At 35.5% G+C, this 24,638-nt stretch overlaps 1 protein-coding gene across 3 annotated transcripts; it reads right to left on the reverse strand.

Moving 5' to 3' along the window:
- Nucleotides 1-2,613: 2,613 nt before the first annotated feature.
- Nucleotides 2,614-23,558, reverse strand: LOC102219965 (neuroplastin-like). 3 transcript variants are annotated; one of them, XM_014472179.2, is made up of 9 exons: nt 23,171-23,558; nt 17,025-17,372; nt 15,813-15,981; nt 15,635-15,729; nt 13,562-13,695; nt 9,697-9,970; nt 6,651-6,672; nt 5,105-5,181; nt 2,614-3,616 (listed from the first exon to the last, which is right to left on the reverse strand). In XM_014472179.2, the coding sequence occupies exons 1-8, from the start codon at nt 23,259-23,261 to the stop codon at nt 5,121-5,123; spliced, it is 1,194 nt and encodes a 397-aa protein (XP_014327665.1). In that variant the 5' UTR covers nt 23,262-23,558; the 3' UTR covers nt 2,614-3,616; nt 5,105-5,120. The 3 variants fall into 3 exon arrangements, with proteins under 3 accessions (XP_014327665.1, XP_005795895.1, XP_023208583.1); XM_005795838.2 differs by lacking the exon at nt 17,025-17,372 and having other exon boundaries at nt 23,171-23,547; XM_023352815.1 differs by lacking the exon at nt 17,025-17,372 and having other exon boundaries at nt 6,651-6,660; nt 23,171-23,544.
- Nucleotides 23,559-24,638: the final 1,080 nt, after the last annotated feature.

The following is a 24,638-nucleotide window of genomic DNA, read 5'->3' on the forward strand; positions in this document are numbered from 1 at the left end:
AATTGAAATAAACTGATTTAGAAACATTTTCTTTGGCCTGATTTTGTATTTTCTGTTTTCATGAATTATTGCCACTTTGATGGTTAAAATTTCCACTTAGCTTTATATTATTGTCCCTTTGATGATGTAATCTTTAAACATTAAATGATTGATAATTTGATCAGTTACTCAGTACTTGAGTATACTTTTTTATTCTCGAGTAATTTCTTGGACGGATACATTTTTACTTTTACTTGACTAAAAATATGAAGTAGTTCTACTTTTACAATTCTTTGGTAACCTCTGTTGGAAAACCTGCCTTGGAGTTCAGGGTTCACTTGGAAATTTAATTTCTATCTCTACCAACTAAACTACTGGCGCAAACACTGAGATCTAATACAATTTCTTTATTCCATCCATCCCTCCATTTTCTGTTCACCCTTTGTCCCTAGTGGGGTCGGGAGGGGTGCTGGTGTCTATCTCCAGCTACGTTCCAGGCGAGAGGCGGGGTCACCCTGGACAGGTCGCCAGTCTGTCGCAGGGCAACACAGAGATGTCTCTGTGTTGTGAGTGTGTGTGACAACCATGCACACACACACACACCTAGGGAGAATTTAGAGAAACCAATTGACCTGACAGTCATGTTTTTGGACTGTGGGAGGAAGCCGGAGAACCCGGAGAGAACCCACCATGCACAGGGAGAACATGCAAACTCCATGCAGAAAGACCCTGGCCGGGAATCGAACCCAGGACCTTCTTGCTGCAAGGCAACAATGATACCAACTGCGCCACTGTGCAGCCCAATTTCTTTATTCCTTGAATTTAATTATAAGTTCCTCCAGTTAAATTAGATTTCGTTCACCCTGTCATGCTTCTTGTTCGTTTCTGATATTTTTTGTTCTCCTCTGGCTCCCTGTTCCCCTGTTCTCCCATCGCTTTTTGTAAAATCTTCGTTCATTTTTTCTTTTTTCATTAAATCTTCGAATCTACTCTCTGCATTTGGGTCCTCTTCAAACAGAACATCATGACATGTAGGCAGAAATGATCTATAATTAGCCCATGATCCTCAACAGGGATTTCATTTTAGATATAAAGTCCATTTGTCTTATAACCTAATTCTGAGTTAGATTTCTCTAAATCTTTATTCCCGTAACCTACCTGCTGTGGTCTTTGGGGGTTTATGGTGAAGTTTGTCTCTAATAAACCTCTGGATTTTGGTCACAGCTGGCAATTTTTTGCATCGCGATCATTTCTTGTCTGTTTTGTGCCACATTTTAACACCTGTGCTCTAACTGCTAATAAAATACAACGGCATGATAAAACTTGTGGCTGTAATTTCTGGTACGACACCCTGAAGTTCATCAGTGATCTCCATCTGGCCACCTCTGTGAAATCACTCTGAAAGAGACATCAACATTATTAAAGTTTCATTTTCTCCTCTGTAAGTTAAACCCTGTCTTGGTCTTCTCTGTAAATAACTTAGTAAATGTTAAAACAAAATGAAAAAGGATTGTTTTGTGTATTTTGACCCCTCCTTGCTGGAGATTGTTTTATTTCCACACAAATATGTTCTTACACTTTGTTGGTCCTCTTCAATCTGAGCTCCTGACAGCTGTAATTCCCTCATAACATCACTAGATGGCGCTCTTCTCCACGTGTTTTCACAGGGAGAGCTGCAAAAAAACCAGTCCCTCCAATGGAGGAAATTATATAGACCAGCTTTTATTTTCATATTTCACTTACACTTATCGGCAAGCCAGTTTGCATACAAGTTAAATATTTAGCATCCTAAATATCTAGATAGTAAGTTAAATATTTAGTTTTGAAAATAAATATTTGGTTTAAAAATTTAATGTTTCGCTTGAAATTAAATGTTTACTTGTAATAATAAATATTTAGCTTTAAGCTAAATATTTAGTTAGAAAAATAAATATTTAATTTGGAGCTAAAATATTTAGTTTGAAAACTAAAATAAGTTTCAAATTAAATATTTAGTTAGAAAGCTAAGCATTAAGTTCAGCTGTCTAAATATTCATTTTGCAAATAAATATTTAGACTTAAAACTATTTTCTGAACTAAACTTTTAGTTAAAAAAATATTTAGCTCCAAATTAAATATTTCTTTTGGACCTCTTTAGTTTGAAAACTAAATATTTGGCTTTCTAACAAATATTTAATTTGAAGGTTAAATATTTAGCTTCCCAACTGAGCATTTAGCTCCAATTTCAATATTTATTCTGCAACTAAATATTTAGCTTTCCAACTAAATATTTTGAAAGTTAAATATTTAGTTTGGAAGCTAAATATTTAGCTCCAATTTAAATATTTATTTTTGGAAGTAGGACATTTATAAACGTATGAATAACATGGTTAAAATATATTATTATTTTAAAATAATAATATATTAAAATAATATTTCTTCACGACACGCTAAATAAAATAAGTTATTGTTCATTTTTTTATGTGCAACTTCACAAATAGCCCTCATGTTTGTTGCTCTCCTCAGCTGTAATTCCCTCATGATCCCACTAGATGGTGCTTTTCTCCACAAAATTTGCACAGAGTTATCCCAAACAACATATAAACAGTTATATATATGCTATATATAAGAACTGCTTAAAGAAAACGCCACAGAGTTTGTTTGTCTTAATGTATTTATTGTTAAAAATGAGTTGAAGTCCTGGGAAACGTGTCAGCTCTGACATGGGTCTCTCTCTCTCGCCGCCTCCCATGCCAGCTGATGAAAACTCATGCAGCTGTGTAAATATGACGCCGATGCTCTACGGTGATCCTACTAGTTTAAAGCTTTGTCACAGAGGAATCAGAAGCTGCAATGACTTTCAATATACTGATATGGATAATAATTGCATAGGATAATAGCCATGCTGTACAATACACATGAATACAAAATAATATGTTAGAATGATTCGTAACATATTTCCTAAAGTAGATTTGTACAGTGCGTCGTTATTCTTAACATTTAAGTGCATCATATGATATGAATAATCTATATATTAAATGGTGATCTGATACATAATTGTAGCGATTTATTACATACAGTACATACATGAAGTAAAGTAAACCTTTAACAGCTTTAGAGGGACACTGCAAAGCCCTTAAATGTGATATACATATATTTTATATATATTTATATGACATAATAAAATGAATTAATGGTATGCAGAAGAATGATAAAACTATACACATCTGTCATACTGGATTAAGGTGAACTTTTCTTTTACATTGCAGGGGTTTTGTTTTTCACAGTACAGTTTCCACAACCTCAGGAGAAAAATAATAATAATAATAAATAAATTAAAAACAGGAAGAAAGCCAATTCTGTGTCAAACAGAAGGTCAACATTTCGCATGCATTATTTTGTAAGTTGTAAAAATATAAAATTAGCGATTAAGAAGGAAAAAACTCAAACAACAACCGCATGCAGCAACAATGGTAATAATGTTAACTCTGTAATGGTTTGAGTAGCTTCATGTCTCACACCCTCACACAATAAAATAATAAGGCATGCCTCATTTGATCCCCACAACCACTCCTCTAACGGCAGATACATTTATGAGTGACAGCTATGGAGTCCCTTCTTGTTTACCTTCATATGGTCAATACATGATTAATGAGACCTGCAAACAGAGAGAAGATTTAGATCATTAAACCAGCATCTTTAATACAGATTATCATCTTCCAGTGTCGCCTGATGATTATGAGTGTAGCCTATTCTAGCTTCTCTTTATGAACTATAACAATATATAAGAACTGCATAAAAATTAATTCCAACATTACTGTCATGAGTGTTCATTAATTATTTAAAAGGAGCCAAGAAATATAACATATACTCTGAAAACACACAAACTCTCCTAGATATTTTTGATCTAGTTTCTAGTGCAAATACTGAAAAATAAGACAAAACTAACTTATAGGTGACTTTTCAGCAAGATATGGGAGGGTGTTTTATGCAAATAATTGATTAATATTGACAAAAGGTCGACACATCTTCCCATTTTATAAGTGAAACAATCTACAAGTGGAACTAGTAGGTTTTTAAAAAAATCAAAATTAAGGAATTATTGACTTAAAAGATACAGATATCAGCAGCAATCTCCCTGTGTTTATTCTACAGAAAATATTTCCTCAGTTTAAATCTGAGATTTTCAAAATGCCTACATTTCTTAAATTCAACTTTTAGAAGCACAAAAGGAAAAAATAAAGGCACTATTCAGCTTCCATAAACAGGTTAATGAAGGCCTACCAGATGACCAAACATGCAGGAGTTCCATTTGGGTTGCTAGGTAACGGGGCTGAGCTCAGCTGGGGTTGCTAGGTAACGGGCTGGGCTCAGCTGGGGTTGGGAGATTTTTAAAAAACGGTTCGTTTTCCAGTTATCAAAAAACATAAACTCATTTGCCATAATTGGCCAAGTGTTTTTTTATCCTTTTTGTTATTCTTATTTTTACACTTGGGCTAATTTTAGAAGCAGCAGAAACGCAAATGGAATTACAAAAATGTGCAAAATGTAAATTTTGTGTAAAAGGTCCCCTTTAAAGCTGGGCCAGACCATGCGATCAAGAAGACAATTCCTAGAAGTTAACTTGAACTCGTTGTCTTCGGTGACTCAATGTGACTGACGCACCAAAAACTGATTCAGCTCTGTCATAAACATCAAGCTGTGTCTCATAGCTTCTGAGAAAAATCAAGCAGCAACAAATGTCTGATTTCTTTCCTTCTTTTGCCCAGTCGTGAGCATTTCTACCCCTATCCTCCAACATCTCTTATTTTCTTTCAGTGTCCAGCTCTAAGAAATAAGCACATCAGCCTCAATCTCTTGCTGTTCATAAAGTCTCTGACGGATCGGTCTGATGAAATTGTGCTGCAGCTGTTCTGCATCCTGGCATCTTCCAGGTTCAAAGTGACAAATTATCATGACCAGCCTTGTACAATATGATATGTTCAAATCCTGTCAGACTTTTTAAACTGTTATTTTCCAATTGATAAAAAAAAAGTGTAGTTTCCTGACTGGTTGTTGGTAAAATTAAGCTAAAAATCAGCCGATTTTCTCATTGCATCTCTTGGCTGATCATTAAAATGACTTCTTGCAGGAATAAAATACTTACTGTTCAGACAGGTTTCTCAGTTTGTGTTCCTCTGACGGAGATTCTTGTCTTTGTGGTTGTTGGTCGAATTAGTTTTCCTTAAACAGAAAATAAGCAACAGTCAGTTGTCATTTTGCATTTATTAAAAATATAAATAGTACATTTAAACCTCAGAATAAATAACTGTTTTAACATATCAGGGAATTTAAAGTTGGAACATCTGGAAAATAGAAAAAAAAAAAGTTTTCTAGTTTCTTTTTGAAGAACACTGAAAAAACACAAAATTGTACCAAGTATTTTTGGTCTAGTTTCTAGGATAAATATTTTAGTAAACTTGAGCTAAGACAAAATATACAAGTAACCTTTCAACAAGATATAAGAGTTTGTTTTTAGTAAATAATTCTTGAATATAGACAAAAAAAGTCTATATTCTTGTTCACTTATAACCAAGTTAGTTTTGTGTATCAAGATGTTTCCCCTAGAAACTAGATACAAATAGAGACATTTAGTGTTTTTGCAGTGCAGGCCTCACATTAAACTTGTTGGGTTTTTTTCTAATGTCTTGTCCCCTTTTAAAGTAAATGAAAAGTTTTGTAATGTAGCCAAAATATCCACTCTATATCAAATCAGTGCTTTAGTTCTATATTTTTCATGCCATTTATTGTAGTTTTCCAGTAATAATCACTGTTTTAGGTGAGATTGAACTGGTTTTTGAGAATTGAGGTTATTACACTTTGGGTAAATGTAATGTTATAGATGAACATCATCTTTATTTATATTATTTTTTTCCAAATACAGTTGCAACTGAAATTATTTACCCCTTTTGTAAATTAGACGTACTGGCAAAAAATTATACTTTTACTCAAAGTTTTTACAGTTGTGGAAAACTGTAAAAACAGTAGGGGTGATAATTTATTGTATCGTTTATCGTGATAAAATTCTTATCCTGATAAGAATTCTGATTAATCGTCATGACGATAAATTCCCATTAATCATGTTTAAACCGCCCCCAAGCTCTCTGTATTGTTGGGATTATTAATGTAACTTTTTTCTCCATTATTTGTTCAGTAAGTGTCAATAAATTTGAAAACCTGATATTAATCGCACTTCTTTACACGACTGGTGTCCTAAAGTAGCGCATTACAAATGGAGATGTTTGCATCTTTGTTGTATTCATACAGTTTCCTAAAAAGGAAGCAATAAGTAGTTTTTCTCATCATTTTTATAATTTTCACAATAATACCACAAAATATTGTTATAAAATAATAAGTCTACATCACCCACAACTATTTTTATAAACCTTTAGCAACATAAAAACACATTCATCTCCTTGTCGATATTGTAGATGTCAACTTTTGATTCAGATCAGGGATGTTCCACTCTAACATCTACAATCCAGGGATTTATTCGACATCTGAAACAGTAATACTGCAACCGTATGTTCTGTGACCCAGATCCGAGGACACCATTTACAGTGAGATCCATCAGGATAATCTACAACAAAACACACACTACTTCACAAAGCTTAACACAGATAAGGTAGCACAGGCTGAATGTTGGCACTTACACTGGTCCAGCTAGGTCATCATCTGCAGCAACAGGGAGAAATACGGAGAAATGAGGAGCAGAAAATGAATAAAATAACGATAAAGACGGTGAACACGCTGATGAAATAACACGAGTTTAACTTGTAACACACCGAGCTGTTTCATTTCTACATCTATACAGACTGATGGAGCGAGGAGGCAGCATAAAAATACACACTAAAAAGAAAAAAAAAACGGATTAAATCACTCACAATTAATAAAAAAAAACATTTACACACAATCAAAATGCAGATTTAAAATATTATAGACACGTTGAACGTGACTTCATGCACGCAACTCCCTGCTGGAGGGCAAAAATCTGCTGCCCGATGATGACTAGCATTGGTTTTAGCTGAAAACATAACGCGGTAAATCTTAAACGTTTTGATAGTATATAAAAGGAGAGAGGATTCAGTGCTTTGCTAATAATTGTCAACACTACATCTAGAAAACCAGGTTCAAAGGTCATCGCATTTCACAAGTCAGTAAAACGTTTTAATTAAGAAAAAAGAGCAAGAGAGAGGGAAGTAGGTCAGACATGCTAGCTTGACTTTGACAACCTTAACATGTACATGTGAAATCTCTGCGTGTTTTCTATTTCAGTTAAAATATATATCTATATACATTTTTGTTACTATGGCGTTTGTCTCTATTTGATGGAGCTGAATGTGGACATGTACTTTGTTTTTGTGTAAAATTCTAACAAAAAGTTGTGGAAAACAAAAACATAAATAAAAAAGGTGAAGCACGCAGCAGTTCTGACAGATCGTCAGTACAGCAGGTGTTCAAATTAGCTAATCAACCGCCAGGTGATCACTTATCAATAATCGCAAAACAAACACCAGGCTTGAAAACATGACACTGTAACGGACTGAATGTTCTGTTCTTTGGGAAATGTTTGCATGTTTTTCAGTGTTGAATCCTTGCACAGTAGTAGATATGTCGTCAGCCGGTTGCTACGGCAACGCGTCTGCGTATAATACAGCCGACACAGAGAGCCAGAAAAAAGAAGAATACGAGTCATTTTGAGTTGTTCTTCGCCGGTTTCTCTGCTTTATTTTCCCTTTTTGGTGGAGTAAATCAATGATACCTACAGTACATCTCCAGGTTTCATTTGCTTCTATGGTCGGCAAGTAAAAGGATGTTTTTGCCCTCTACCCGTGTGCACATGTGCAAAATGTCCGGATGCAAGTAGTAACGTAAGCACGGGTCCATCAGACTCATTAGGAGTCCATCAGTTAGAAACAGGGTGAAACAGTGACAGCAGAAAGAACTGAGAGAAACAAAACATCTCCACTTCATTGGAAACATAACGCACGCTTCTGGAGAGATTAGTTTGGAAAATAAAATTTAAAAAAAACTCCAGCAGAAGCATAAGCTGTGCTATGAAGAGGAGAAAGATGAGATGCATTAAAATTCAGGCAGCATGCAACGTCTCACACTTACCACGAACACGGTTTAGGTTACGCAATTTAGGAGGAGGAGGGAGGAAGACGGGAGATATTACAGCAGTCTGTTAAAACATTCAGCAGCTAATAGACTGAAAAACAAACAAAAAACTTAACCAGTCTACAGCGACTTTTAACTATTTCTGTTAACACAAAGTTCTGAGAAATTTCTATTTATATTAAAAAACAATCCTGAGCATTTGAGCAAAAAAAAAACATTTTCCATTCACCAGATCAAGATTATTAATCTGCTTTTATTAAATGTTTCAAAATATATATTATTTGGATTTATTCAATCATTACTAAGTTATCCTACCCTTACAGATTATTTAAGTAACTTAATTAATTCATTTTGTTTGCAAAAAATAAAACAAGGAATCAAGATATACCAAGGTTTAAAAGATAAGAGTTTGAAACTGTTCAAATTATCCACCACACTCTTCCTACTTTCTAATTTTTTTTAAATGAGATTTGCAGAGTGGTGACATGCTGCCCCTCCACCACCTGTTTCTGCACTTCGCTATTATAAGATGGAAGCCAATAAAAAAATACTACATTTCTGTTTTAAATATGAAAATTTTGTAGATTTTGTAGCCCAAATGCAACACAACATTCTTTTATCAAAGAATGCATCTGTAGCTAAAAATATGAACAACTCAGGCTATTCTGCTTTACTAAACATTAATTCAGTTTCTGTTATTGACTTTTTTAATTAACTGGTTTGTAAGTAGTTATCAAAAGATGTTTAATATGAGATTCTAAACAGATTTTGAAAAGGTGAAGCTAAAAATGCCACTTCAGTTCTTCTGTGTAGAACAAATTTACAGACAAAAAATGTTTATGTCTTAGATGGAAACAAATGGCTCTTTTAAACTATGTACTCCAGTTAATTCCTAAATGAGTTGATGAATATTTCCATAATCGATTAATCTAATTAGTCGTATCTGATAAAAACTTAACATTCCTAAATTCAGCAACTATGTATTTCCCATTAATCTTATGTTTATGTTTTTCTGTACGCTACCTGGACACATTTCTTACCGTTCACCGATTCCCTGCTTGTCGCATTTGATCAGCGTGAGACAATATCAAAATTCAGTTTGAGGGGAAAAGGTCGCTCGAATACCATTAATGCATCATTTATTCTGTCCTCCGACCCTCAAAAACAAAGTAGCTAATATTAGAGTCACTTGTTGGCACTGAAGCAGCTGAAAGACGAGTTACTCTGGTTAAGTTTGCAGAAGCTTTTAAAGCTTCCCTGGAAATAAATTAATAATTGAAAAAGTCCACATCTGCAAGACTGCAGGATCAAGTTGCTCATTAATATTAAATGGATGAAACTGTTGTGACAAGGTGCAGCCTTCAGTTTCTGTGTTGTTGTGTCTACCTGACCAGGATAAATTATTGACTGCAGCTGCAGCGCAGTGTTAAGTGACTCCTCTAGAAAACAAACCACAGCAAGGAAAGCTGCTCTAAATCCAAAAATGTACAAATTAATATTAAAAAAACCCTAAAACTGAGATCCCTAATACACCAAAGCCACACACCTGATGCTTGATCATCACCACTGGTGACTCACCGTCTTGTAAATCCTCCGGCTTCTTGCGCTTCTCGTAAACAACGATGATGATCACCAGGATGATGATCTCAGCCAGAACGCCCAGCAGCGGCCAGAGCGGCGCCAGCAGGCTGCGGACCCTCAGCACCGACTTCTCGTTATGGCTGCCGATGATGTTGGTGGCGTTGCACATGTACTCGCCGGGGTCCAGGTTGATGTCCAGGTTGGAAATGTGCAGCTCGGTGTAGTTCTCCCTGCTGATGACGGAGAAGCGTCCGGTGGAGTTGTCGATGTCCTGCCGAGGGGTCGGACACAAAGCCGTTACAAATTCCTGAAGGTTTGGGAAAATTAAAGCTGCTGGTTTTATAGATGCAGCATGAGAAAGATGTATGAACAGCTTACAAATAGATTATTGCAAAGGAAGATTGTGCAATAATCTAAACTAAACTAAAACAACAAAAAAAAATCACAGAAATCCAACTCCTTAGTGGGTAAGAAAATAATTTTTTTTAACATAGGTTACGTTAAGAAAATAAAAATAAAATTACGAGAAATTATAATGTTACAAGAATAAAGTCATAATATTATAACTTTATTCTCACATTATTCCGTCTTTATTGTGACTTTATTTTCCTACAAGTTTATTCTCATAAGGTTATTTTTTTATGTATTTTTCTTAGTAGCCCTACTCAGTCATAGGTTTCTAACAATATCACTAGAGCCAAACTTCTTTATCCTCTCCTGTCAACATTTATTCTTCTTCTATAACATTTCATAAGTTTACGTCTCACAGAGATTGAGAAATGAATCCTTTCTGTATATTTTCTCTACATGGTCCATAGTGTGGTTTTATATCTTCTTCTGCTTTCTCTGCAGTGGTGGGAAAAAGATGATTTGGTGTCTGGTGAGAATCTCTGTGCTTTTCTGTCCAAATATTTTTGCATCATGGTTATATTAAAAAATATTGCGTTTACGGGCAAGGTCTGTCAGTATTTAATTTAAATGTCCTGGTATTTCAAAGAGGTCATGCAGTCTAACGTGGCCTGAGAAACAGAAACCTCACACATTCCCCACCACAGTAGGCAGAAAGCATGACAAGCTTTTCCACATATTCATCCTTTGCCAAACTCACCAGGACTGTTTACTGCAGAACAACTAAGTTTTATCTCATTTCCTTTAAAGTTCATTCACATGTATCACTCTGCAGACCTTACTGTTTGTATAGCAGCTGAGAAAAATAATTTTTCTGGCCTTGCAAACAACCAGTTAGCATAAATATAGCATCTACTGGTTGCTATGGAGACTTCGACACCCCAAGATGTGACGAGATTTTCTTTCCACTTTCCTGTCAATCAGAGATTCAGCTGATCCAGAACTAGGAAAATATATACTGGACTTTAAAATACTTTTCTTTATAAATCACTGAAACACTTAGCAACAAAATACATTAAAGATATGTTGTCAGGCCAGCCACAATAACCAAATTTTCTGGACGATAAATTGTCTCAGAAATTATTGTGATAAACAATATTGTTGTTTTGAGACCATTTTCAAGTAATAATTATATTAAGGGATTTATAACACAGGAACAAACTCCAAAAGATCAATAAACCTTAAATTCTAATGAACATTTAACACTGAAACTGGTAGGCATTTTAAATATCCAAGATAAATAAACAAAAAAATCAAAACAATGAAAAAAAAATTATTATGAAGTCTCTGTAAACAAAATCTTCCTTCAAAAAATGGGATACATGAGACCAAAACACCAGACTGAAGACTTTTATCATCCAGTTTTGGTAGAAAAGAAAAATAATAAATCACATTATCAAAAATTATTGAGCTCATTTTAATATTTCATGCTATTAATTGATTTATTGATTATTGTGACAGGCCTATTTGTTGTTGTTGTATCAACCTTCCGACAGATCAATCAATCAGGTTGATTTGTGCAGCGCATTTCAGCAACAAAGCAGTTCTGAGTGATTTACATCATAAAAATAAAAAGACATTAAGACAAAAAAACTGCATTTGCAGAACCAGAACCAGAACCAGAACCAAACATGAAGAAGCAGAATTCAGTTTTTACGCTCCATTAATCTGGAACAAACTTCTAGAAAACTGCAAAACCGCTGGAACACAGTGTTCCTTTAATAATTTTCACATTTTTAAAAAGTAAATGTTATTTTAATTTTTATTTCTCTAGGGTATTTTTATTAATAATAACTGAAAGATTGAATATATCCTGGATTGAACATTTTCCTCATTTCTCTTTAATATGTTGCTGCAAAATAATGTTATTGTGTATTTTGCAAAAACAAAAAAAAAAATCCTTATTATCGTCTTTTGTTCTCATTCGTTTTTCAGTGTAAAATTATGTAGCAATAAGTTATTTTCAGGTTTTCTAAGCTTGAAAATGTATGTGTGCAGCAGTGCTTCATGTTTCCTGTAGTTACATTTCTTCATATTGGACCATAAATATTTTATGTTTTAAACCGCCATCTTCTTTAATATGTTAAACAAATGAAAAATCTGGGCCTAATTGATGCCTCACAATGAGAAGTCATAGTATTAGATTACAGTCGTTAAACAAATGGTGGCTTAGCTAAAGTGGATTTTGACTTCCTAATCTCCAGCGCTACCTTCTGCTCAGATCATGCAGGCCAACAGCTTTAACTTGGATTTGGAAGCTGTGGTGACAACCTGCTCATGACCCCCTGCATTCATTTTCCAGTCAGTTTTTTTTCTTAGTGAGACATTTCTTACTGGTTTGTCTTGTCTTTTCAAAGTGTTTACCTCTTTATTATATAAATCTATCAACTTAACAAGCAAAGAAACAGAAAAAGGAGAGAATTGATGGATTGTCTGTCTAGGTTTTCTTACAACTTTGAGGATTTATGTGAATTTATCCATTTTGTATTCATTTTTTTTATTATTCTAAACCTTAATTGCGGCACTGAAAGCTCATGCAGGATGTATCCTGCCTCTTCCCCTTTTGTTAGCTGGGATTTTCTCCAACACCCAACAGGATCAAGCAGGGGCAGCAGAGATCTCCATTATACAGATCTCTGTATAATAGAGAATAAACTCAACCACCAATTGATAGCTAATAATATCTGTATACTTCTGAAACGCTCAGTGTCTTGATTGAGCCGTAAAATGTATTTTTTTGACAGTTTTGGCTTAATTACTGCTGTTAGTAGGTTGACTTTGTGTATTCCAATTAACAGGTATGATTATTAAAATAGATACAATAAAGAAAAATCGTCAAGCTATGTTATCTGTTCAGTTAATTTTCTTCAATAATGATAATAATTATGGACAGAAAAGTATGTTAAAGTAAATAATATATAGGCCTCTCAACATGATGAATTTTCCTGGACAATAAATTGTCCCTGAAGTTATCGCGATAAACGATAATATTGTTGTTTTGAAACCATTTTCAAGCATTACAACAGAAATAACGGCATATTAATTCATGAAGACATTCTCAAAGGTCAAGCAACTTTAAATTGTATTAAACATTTAGCATTTTAACTGAAGGACATTTTAAATGAACAAAACAACATGAACAACAAATAAAATGAATTATGAAGTCTCTGTAAACAAAATTGTTCTTCCAAAAAAATGGCTAATTGAGACCAAAACACCAGACTGAAAACTTTTATCATCCAGTTTTTGATAAAAAGAGAGAAAAGACAAAAAAAACAATAAATCATGCAGATGGAATTATTGATGCGATTAATTGATTTATAGCTTATGTGACAAGCCTACATGTACATTCACATTGAAGGAAATAATGTTATATGAAACCTGAGGATAGGAGTTAAGTAATAAACAAATTTTCATTCCTAAACTGCGTCTGGTGATATTATTGATGACCTACCCTTATGCCAGTCGGGTCGATCTTGTGCCAGGTCCAGACGGGGTGAGGGTAGCCCACAGACTTACAGTAGAGCACGGCGCGGTCTCCCTCGTTCTTATTCTCACTGCGCTTGTGGCCTGTTATGATGGGAGTAGCTGAAACAATAAATTATAATTCAGACATTATTTCCAGAAACAAAAATACGCCGAATATATTGCAGTTTTTAATTTAGCCAAAGTTATTAAGAGCCATTGTGAAAAGTCTAAAGAGCCACAGTTTGATGACGGCCACATAAAAAGCTATGGCGTGCCGGGTTTGGCCCGCGGACCTTGAGTTTGACACTTGTTCTCTAGAAGTAACTTTTTGTTTAACAAAAGTGACTTTTTCCTTTGAAAATCAATAGAAATGCTGTTTGTTTGTTAGGGATTTTTTCTCTAAAATTTGACATTTGACACTTAAACTCAAAGAATACATAATTCATAAATGCTATATATCTATTAAGAAGGAAATTATACATTTAAATATTAATAAATATGAATTAAATTAGGAATTATGTGCCTTAGGAAACTACTCGTTTCTGCTTTAATGAGCATAAGAAATGCTCCATCAAATAATAAGTACACCTTCCAAAAATCCAATTGGCCTCTACAGTCATTCATGTGTGACGGCAGAAAAGGCTGACCGGATTTTACCGTTGAGACATAATCCCTCGCCATCAGGCAAACAAGACACCATCTGCTGCCACTGAGCCGGGCATTGGCTGGATGAAGGTGTCAAGGGCGCCGGCTGCCCCTGAGCAGCCAGCAGAGCCGTTTGAAATCGCAGGTCCAAGATGGCAGGGCAGCGAGGGCTCAGCTCTGACCGGTCACAGCTCAGATGGGACCTCATGCAAAACTCACATTTTACATGCTTTTGTACTTCCACTTGAATATCTAGTGCTTTCAAAAACAGCCCAAGCTTTTAAAAAAATAACAACCCAGTCGGTTTTTTTGGCAATAAGTTAATGTAAGTTGTTGTTTCAAAAATAATCTTTGGAATGCAAAGTCACAAATCAGCAGGCACTGACCTCTCACCTAGTGACCCCAGAGAAGCCAGCCCGTTACCTAGCAACCCCAGCGGAACTCTGCCCGTTACCTAGCAACCCAAGCTGAGCTCCTTCACGTTTGTTCAAATGGTTTTACCGCAATAGCTGTTTCTGTACAATCTGTTATGGAAGAACAATGTTTGACTAAAGAAATACTTCCAGATAATCCTTAAAATGAACTTCAACAAAGTGTAACGTATTTATTTATGTTAATTAAAATACTCATTGTTATAACATTGCCTATTTTCCAACGCAATGGTATAATTCTCTTAATGAATAATAATGGTCATAATTTAGTTCAAAGATTATAATTCAGTAGAAAAGTGTGTATTGGATTCATGGGAGTGTTAGCTAGCAGCTGCTGTCAACTTGGCCTACGGCGGACTCATCAAGGACAAAAAAAGATATTTATTTTTATAATAATTACATATTTTATTAGATTAACTAAAAGTTTCCATGTGTTAATGGGAAACATTAATTGATTACAATCCTTCCTTATTATTGTGCACTTGCATATACATTTACTTGACTGTTTTTATTTTTCAGAAGCAGTCTTGCAAAATGTGGTTAAGTCGTTTTTACCTTTATTTCTTCTCTGTTAATCATATTCTACCTTTACAAATACACTGACCCACAAAACAAAATAAATAAGAATACCCTCGCTCGTAGTATTTCTTTCAACACATGCACAAATTAGCTGATGGTACGAATTGTGCTACCAGAACAGATGGTGCAGTCAAAGTAGCCATTTTTTTGTGAGTCTAGTTGGGGGGCGTGGCCATTAGCTTTGTTAGATTTAAAGTGACAAGACACTCAAAAACAGCTCATTCTGAAAGGAGCTCAAAATAGGTACAACTGAGCAGACTAAAATCTTATTATCCAAGAATGATTTTGTGCAAAAGAACTGTATTGAAGATGTTTTGTATAGCGTAGAGACCTATAAAAATCTGTTCAAGAAAGTATAATAGGTCACCTTTAAAAAGGTAAATATGCCAAAAATAAGCACCTACATTTTATTTCGATGGTGGCGTTGGCAGGTGGAGCCGTTTCAAAGTTGTAGACACACATGTACACGCCGGCGTCGTCTCCTCTTGGTCTGTTGAGCCTGCGGATCAGAAAAGAAACTCAAGTTGACCCAAAGCAGGCCGCAAGACTTTATATTTAGGACCGAGGCGCCAACTTGTCCACCTGTGTTCAGCATTCTTGTTTAGGGTTCGCGTTCCTGAGATCTCCTCCCCGTTCTTCGTCCAGTAGCTTTCGGTGGGGTTGCCGTAGGAGCTGGTCAGGTTGCACTGCAGCAAGATGGTGTCCACGTCCGAGGTGATCGTCACCGGCTCGGAGACGGAAATCGATGGCTCTGTAACAAAAAGACGACTCAGCAAAAAATAAAATAACATAAAATAATGCCTGCACTGCAAAAAAATAAAAAATACATTTAAAATAACAAATATTGTGAAAGAAAATAGTAATTGGAAATTATTATGACAAAGATAAATCAAAATTCTTATGATAAAAAGTTTATTTCGATAAATGATAAATAATACTATAAATGCCCACTCATAATTTATGTCTATCATATTTTATATGCTGGATTATTGGTGAAACTTACCTTTTCTGCTAAATTTATATTTAGTTTCTTTAAACTGTGATTATTTTTTAAGAAACTAAAATCAAATTATAAATGTTGCAATGTAAAGAAAACAGTTTAATAAAGTAAAAAATGTTTTTAAAAAAGTGTGGAAAGGTAAAATAATGAACACAGGGAATAAAGAGGAAGGCTGCCTCTACATGTTGGATGGACATCGAAGGATTGACTGAATTAGGGGAAGAGCTGCAGACAATACACTGCAAAAACACAAAATCTTACCAAATATTTCAGCCTACTTTCTTGTCCAAATATGTTGGAACACTATAGATACAACAAAACTAACTTAAAGGTAACTTTTAAGCAAGATATAGGAGCTTGTTTTCAGTAAATAGCAGCTGGGTCTTGAAGGCGGGGCTAAGTCCACCCAGGCATTTTGCATATCTGAATGGTTGCCATGGAGATAAAGGGGTTTCTGAAACATGTGTGAAAGAATCAAAGCAACACTCCAGGTATGTTTTTGATGAGGGAATAACTTTATAACATGATGTAAAGTTCAAAAAGGTTAAACTTTTCTTTAAGTTAGTTGTGCACTATGGGATCTGCACTAGAAACTAGACCAAAAAATACTTGGTAAGATTTAGTTTTTTGTTTGTTTGTTGTTTTTTGGATTTTTTTGCAGTGTAATGCGACTATTTTCTGCTTTCCTTCAGTTTCAGGTCTGCAGGGGAGGATGGAAGAGGGAGCTGCTGATCCGCTGGAGAGTCAAACAGGAAGTGGATGGGTTGGTGGGTTTCTCAACACTGACCACTCACTCTGCAGCACAGTGACAGTGGCCTGAGCTCGGATCCACGTGGTGGCCGGGTTTTGGTGGAGGTCGTTACGCCGCGGGTCGTTGCTAGCTCTGCACTCGTAGGTCCCGGCGTCATCCAGGGTGAGGTGCGAAACGCCCAGCACGCTCACCGAGTTGACGCCGTACGCCGTGCCGATCGACACCCGCCGCTTGCGGGCGCCGTCCCACAGCTGCCTGAAAGAGTCCGCCCGGTTGATCTCGGAGTACCACCACTGGATTTCTGGGGTGGGGTTACCTACCACGTCACAGTACAGCTCAAAGGTGTCGCCTGTGAGCTTGGTCTCGGACAGAGGGGATTTCACAAAGCCCGCTGCAGGGCGGCAGATCCCCAGATCGGTCAAAACAAGAAACATAAAGAGCCAAAATAAGGAATGGTTAAAGAAAAACAGGCAACAGAAAGCAGATGAAGGGGAAAATAACTGAATAAACGAGAAAATATGTATTAAAAGAAAGAAATCAACAGAATGAAGAAATAAAACTTAAACTTCCTCTTTTTTAAATATTAGTCCCACTTATAGCTGGGCGATGTGGCTTAAAAAAAATCAAAAACATTTTGTTCATACCTACAACAGAGTATTAGGGCAAAAATAAGAAATGACAAGAATAAACTCGCATGAGAATAAAGTCAAAATGATACGAGATTAAAGTTGTAGTATTACAAGAATAGTCACAATATTATAACTTCATTCTCATAATTTTATGACCTTATTCTTACTGCAGTTTTTTTATTATATTTTTAGTAACCACACCAAATTTGACCTTAATCTATTCAATTTTCTTGCTCTTTTTTCTAAAAAATTTAATTACGATTGGCAGAAAATATGTTCAATAAGTGGCTTTTATACCAATCATTCTTTCTGTGAGTTATATGGTGGAGTATTAAGGTTAGGCTACAGAACATTCTGTGTAATTACAAGAATATAGTCACAATATGAGCAGAATAAAGACGCAATTTTACCAGAAGAACCTCTTAAAATTATGAGAAAAAGGTTGTTTAAAAGAAAAAAAGCTTAATTTTCTTGTTATTTTTCATGTTGGAGTTTTAATCAAATTACTACTTAATTCTCCTAATATTATAACTTTATTCTGAAATTATTAAGACTTTATTCTTGTAATATTATGACTTTATTTTCTTTTTTTAAAATCCTAAGTCTTATATTTTGTATAATTTGACTTGAATTCAAAGTTCAAATAAATATGAAGCGAAAAAAAAAAAAAAAAAACGCTTCTCAAACAAGATGGCGGCTCTGGACTCGCTGGCATCACTCTGAACTATGGAAACCCAAAATCCCAATATTAAATCTTCAAAAATCAAAAATAGAATTAATCAATAAAATCAATTAATCGCCCATGTCTGGTCCTATTACGCAAACCTGAAGGAAAGTTTTATTTAGTGCCATAAATATTAAAATCAATCTGTTATGATTAGGCTGCGCCGAAGCATAATTCATATAAATTCACAAATAATTCAAAACAAAAGCAAACTATAATTTCATTACATGGGACACAAAAATATGCACTGTAAAAAAAAAACTTGTCTAATTTACGGTAAAATACTAGCAGCTGTGTTTGCCAGAATTTTACCATAGAAGTACGGTAAAAACCTGTATTTATACAATAAAAGTCTGGCAACCACAGCTGTCGGTATTTCATCATAAATTAGAGACATTTGTTTTTACAGTGTGTAAACCATCTGACACCAATTGCATTGAGTTTTTTGAACGGCTGAAAACATGACCCCATGTCTGCCGGCGCCATTATTGCTGCTATTCCTGGGAATCTTTAATACAATTATTTTGGGACGTCCCTTGGAGGCCGCTCTCATCTAATTCGTTCAATTAATGATGCCATAAAATCTGCAGCACAGGAATGTAAAAAAAAAAAAAGGTATTTTATGTGACTTTGTCGTGTCTGCTTAATAAAAACATCATTAGTGATCTCTAGATAATTATTCAGTGATGAGACATACCAGAGAACAAGCACAGCTGATATTAAAAACGATTTTAAGTTCGATTTAAATAACAGAAGCGATGAAGAGGAGGCGCCGTCTGCATCCAGACAGCATGGAGCGCCTGAGACGGAGGAGATTTAAACGAGCCGTGCAGCTCCGGCTCTCTGGGGAGCGTGTAGGCGCATGGCGATGGACCTCAAGTGTTTCCATAGAACTGCACTTCAGTAACAGAGCAAGAAAACGAAACAGCCAAGGAGATCCGCTGAATCACTCAGGACAGAAAGTTACCGTCTTTAATTCCAGCAGACACGTTGAAGCTCAAATATAGAGCTATAAAATACAGATTCCTACAACAGCTTGATGAAAAAAAAATTAAATTTCAGATTTGAAGTGCTGGGAGTTGGATGCTGTCAGTTTATTTTGACCAGATGTCAGAGGGACGACGGTCAAATGGAGGTTAAAGTCAGTTTACTGTGATCCTGAAGTTATGTCTGTTTTTAATGCTTCCAGCCAATCAGACTGATATTTTTACTGAAACTTTCACCAATTGCATCAAAAATACAAATATTAAAAAGTGCAACCAGCAAGTTTGCTGGTTATCAGTCAAATAAATGCAATAAAGGTAACTGTCACAATAAAAAAAAAAATTCTGGACGATAAATTGTCCCATAAGTTATTGCGATAAACGATAATATTGTTTAATATAAAATGCATAGACACATTCTGAGAGATCAATAAACTTTAAATTCTAATGAACATTTAACACCGGATCTGGAAGACATTTTAAATATCCAAAATAAGTAAACAAAAACAACAAATAAAGTGAATTATGATTTCTCTGTAAACAAAATTGTCCTTCAAAAAAACAACAATTGCTATTTGAGAGAATTCATAATTCACTTTATTTATTGTTTTTGTTTACTTACTTATTTGTTGTTAAGAACATATTACTCCAACTTTGAACACATTTATATTTATAAAAATGCAGTGCAGGTAACTTAAGAGCTGAAGTTTAATTTTTCTAAATGTAATTTAAAAAGTTTTAAAAAAACAATATTTTGTGTTGATATAACATAATGGTTTTTAGTTTCTCTCTTTTCTTTTTGTGTACACAAGGTAAATATTGTAATCTAGTAAATATTCACAGTGCAGAAAGTAAGAGTTTGAGTTAGAAGTTGTTTAAATTTGAGCATTTAAACTTAAGTTATTATTAAAGTTCATATCTGCAGTTATTTTCGTACAGTGTGTACTTTTTCAGTCAAACATGAACCGACTCTTAAGAACAAGTTTAGCATTTTTCTGTAACTGATTTCAGAGTTTTACTTGTTCATCAGAGGAGATCAGGGAGTTTCAAAAAGCTCTGAGCTTCAAACACGTGAGAGGCAAGAAATGGTCTTTGATGTTAAATATAACGGTGAAGCTAATTGGACCCAAGACAACTTATCCACCACACAGATAACAGGAAGAGTCGTAAAAATCACAGCCAGACTCGCTTGGTTTATTAACACAAAACTCAGTTAAGATTCTGTCTTTGCATCATTTAATAATTAATTTTCAGTTTGTTCTCCATTTGTAAATGTTGTTTAGGGTTCCCACAAACGTATAAAATTGTACAATAAGTTTGTGGATTTTTCATGAAAAAAAAAACAAAATAGTTGTAGGGTGTCCACCCCCCAAAAACGACAGTTGAATAAATTAATAAAAGACCAAAATTGATGCATTCAAATCTGCAAACCGATTTCAGAAAATCTAAAATTTATTTTCTGAATTTTTGTTTTTATTTTGCTTGAATCATTGCATGTTTTACTATTATTCCCTCTGGTTTTAGATGCTGTGAAGCTGGAAAATTTTTTGCTCTTCCTATCTGACTTTCAGACAGTTGTCATGATGCGTTACCGTGGCAACAATGTCTTGTTGGTAGCAGCTGATTAGCATCTGAAAAAATATAACACCTGAGAACCAAAATGAGATTTTATGGAGGCAGAGGAAGTTCAAACCATCTCTTCCATAAAAGAGATGTGATCCTTCCTGTAGGATCACATCTCCAACGTCTCTGCCAGGATTCCTAACCGTGCGGCCAGACAAAGATTTAAAAAGGAGAGGCAAAAGCAAATGAGGTGGATTAGCAGTGCTTGCCTACAACTGATGGTGTTTTCCACGATATGCTGCTGTGAAGTTTGAGTTTTGCTGCCCAGATTTTGAGCTGTTAGCATATCATGACACTCATGAGACTCGTACAGCGACAATCTTCAGTCAGAGGCCTCTTTAGAATTGTTGCGAGACTGACTGCTACAGCATCATCGTTCACAGCAACTCTTATAATGTGACTGTAAGATATCTGGATGATATAATGTATAATGTACAATTTTCCTTCTCTTCCAGAAAGTTACCCAACTGATTGTTGCTAGGTGACCAAAGAGTGAGTGAGTTAGTTGATTCCACCAATCTTAACTTAGCTAGCCATGAGAGGCTAAGCGGCTGAAGCCTTTTCCTCTGCCTACATCCCCCAGAATGCTGTGTTCTCGATCAGAGTTTAATTAATTATTATCAATTGATGCACATAATCCTCGTGTTATGTCACACTGCCAGAAACTTTGTAGCTGACAGCCATTTTGGTAGGTATCCATAACTAACTGTCAAGACTGTTGCTATGGAGTTGCTATGACAACAATAAACAAGCCATATTCTTTGTTGAATATTCTATCACACGTGTTATTTATTGATATTGATCACGTGTCTATCAGGATATGTATTGTTATTGATTAATCGTGAAGCCTTACTCATGATTAATATTTTAGATGTGTGTTTTGTTTGTTTCCTTTTTATTTATTTATTGTTTTTGGTTGCTGTTTTTGTATCCTACAGTTATCAACAGTCTCCCCCCTGCTGCCAACTCAGCGACTTTCTTGATATATTTAGCAACATTTCAGGTAAAGAAAATTGGTATCAGCCAAAATCAAAATCTGCAGGTCCAGCTTTTTAAGGATCGGTAATCAGAAAACTGCAATCAGTGCATCACTACTGCTGATGACTAACATGTTGGTTGTGTATGGTTTTTATTTATTGTCTTTTATTTTGGAAATTTAAAATGTCTTCCGGTTTCAATGTTAAGTTAAGGTGCCATCACCATCTACAATAACTCTTTGAAAAACCTGCATTGATATGAGTTACGACAACATTTAGTTTCCCTTTGGGATCCAAATATTTTTTAATTTTAATTGAATTTGAAAGTTTATTAATCATTGAGAGGTGGAACTTGCCATTACTTGAAAATCGTCTCAAAACAACAGTATTCCTGAAATGTGTCATAAGGTACGAAGCTAGTACGCAGCAAATCAGGATTTTATCAACTATTCCTCAGACTGATGTGTAAGGACAGAGTGTAACGCAGTCCCACACATGGGCCAAAGCTTCCGGCTCAGCAGCGCTTCACCCCGGCAGCAACAGCTACTCGGGGTAATGCTGTCTTAATCTGTTTGTTGGGGATGAGACTTATGACCAAGAGGGGGTCCGCGCTGCAAGATCAACGCTGCTCTGCAGCAGAGAACATCTCAGAGAGAGGAGTTAACAGATTGGTGGGACATTAAAGCCTCGGTTCCCAGCGCAGCATCTCTCTCTACTAAAAATAGAAGCATGCAGCAAAATGGACTGATGCTATTTACAGAGAGCCCTACTCCTGAAGTCCTAGATCTAATTACCCATCATCGTGGCCTACATGATGGGCTCTGATGCGGATATCTGAGCATGCATGTGAAGGGATTTGTTTTTAACTTTTCAGGGTGCCGCTTCGTTCCCAAACTAATGAGCGGAACTGGTCCTTGCAGCCTGGCGGTGCCGCTCAGTATTCAGCACCACACTTCAAAGGACATTTTAGGGACGCGGTTCGGGCCTCCGTTTGGCCCAATTCAGCCTTCCGAAAACAGATTGTAGCCCATTAATGATTCATTGACCCTTCATTTTTAACCCAAGCAGCCTTTTTATTTATTTAAAAAAATTGTTTTAGCCACATTGGCAGGGAACGTTTGAGACTAGAAAAAAGATCTCTCATATTTAATTAAAAATGTCTCTGCAGTCTTAAAAAAACCGCATTCCAGCCATGATGAGAGAATCATGCATTTAATTTTTTTATTTTAATATAAGTATAAAACATGTCATACCGTTTTGGGAAGAGACGGACTGCAGCATCAGCGTCCCGAATATCGCCACCGATAAGGACATGACTGCGGCTCTCGGCTTGCCAGGTATCATCTTCGGTCGCCGGAGAAATGCCGGTAGGGGAAGCGCTAAGGTGACCCGAGCGGGTGGCGGCGATGCGGGACGGAGCCTCCCAGACACTCCTGCGCAGTGACGCGGGGGAAGAGGAGGTGAAGTGTCGCTGGGTAGAGAGCCGGGAGCCCGCGGCGGTGCTGCTGCCGTCTACCTGAGCGGCTCCGCTGCCGGTTCTGCTGAGCTGCTGCTACTGCAGCCGAGGAAGGAACCACCTTTTTTTAATCAGCCGTTAAATTCCAAATCCCGCGAGATTTCGAAGTAGCGCAGAAACAGCGGGACCTCGTTTTATTACATGACGTCCAATCACAGAGCGGAGCACAAAGCAGTGATGAAGGAACAGAAGAAAAAAAAAATGATGAGGGAACAGAAAAAAAAAAGATGAGGGAACAGAAAAAAGAATGATGAGGGAACAGAGATGGAAAAAAAAACAGAGATGTTTTTGTTGGACAGTTTGTTCAGCAGGGAATGTTGAACAAACTGTCCAAGTCTTTTTTCTTCTTCCTCCTTTTTTTTCTTTTTACATTTTAAGACATTAAGGGACTAATTAAACGAAATGAAATATTTATTTATTTTGAACAAGCAAAATATCCAAGAAAAACAAAAATATTTACAACAGATAGGCATGCATTTCTTTCTTTCATATACATATTTGTTCGTTTTAAGTAGTATATATGTGTTTTCTGTTTGTTTTTCTTTATATATATATATATATATATATATTACTACAAACTCTATACAAGAAAAATGAAGATAAAAACCTAATATCTAAAGATCATGACACAAAGAAGTGTGTGTAATCTCCATTTACTCTCCATACCTGGGCGAAGTTATGGAGAGTACCACTCAACTACCACAACTCATGATCGTACTATAAATGTAGTATAACTGACTAATTGTTCATACCATACAACCCGTCTAATTGCAGTTATATCTTCTAAATATTTTACTATTAAAGTGAAAGTATTTTAAATCAATAATTGGTAACATATTGTTCTTTAACTTGGTATTTTTTAAAATGTTTTGCAAGGTTAGAGCAATTGGTTCAAATGTATTTAATGGATATTTTCTGTTTTTCTATTTATTTCACATACTCAGCAGAGAAACAAAGAAGGTAAACAGAAGATTATAATAATCAAACATGATGAACAGTTTTCATAATAAAATGCAACAATAGGAGTAAACAGTTCTGGAACATTAAGCACATTTAATTATAAATAATTTTTATCTGTTTATTTATGTCACTGATACTTGACAGTGCAAATGCTCTTTTTGTGCTTTATATAAAACCAAGAGTTTGTTTTTAAACTTTATAGAAAATCTTTTAGTGCCACATCTCTTACTTAAATGAACAAATTC

Source organism: Xiphophorus maculatus, chromosome 2 (genome assembly GCF_002775205.1).
Source record: "Xiphophorus maculatus strain JP 163 A chromosome 2, X_maculatus-5.0-male, whole genome shotgun sequence".
In the NCBI taxonomy this organism is placed as follows: domain Eukaryota; kingdom Metazoa; phylum Chordata; class Actinopteri; order Cyprinodontiformes; family Poeciliidae; genus Xiphophorus; species Xiphophorus maculatus.

What these genes read in the sequence shown, in the direction of transcription:
- LOC102219965 (XM_014472179.2), bottom strand. Translation starts at nt 23,261, where the DNA reads ATGATACCTGGCAAGCCGAGAGCCGCAGTCATGTCCTTATCGGTGGCG. An exon ending in CACTGTCACTGTGCTGCAGA is followed by an intron (nt 15,982 to 17,024) that starts GTGAGTGGTCAG and finishes TTTTTGTTACAG; the next exon opens with AGCCATCGATTTCCGTCTCC. An exon ending in GATGACCTAGCTGGACCAGT is followed by an intron (nt 5,182 to 6,650) that starts GTAAGTGCCAAC and finishes TTTCTGTTTAAG; the next exon opens with GAAAACTAATTCGACCAACA.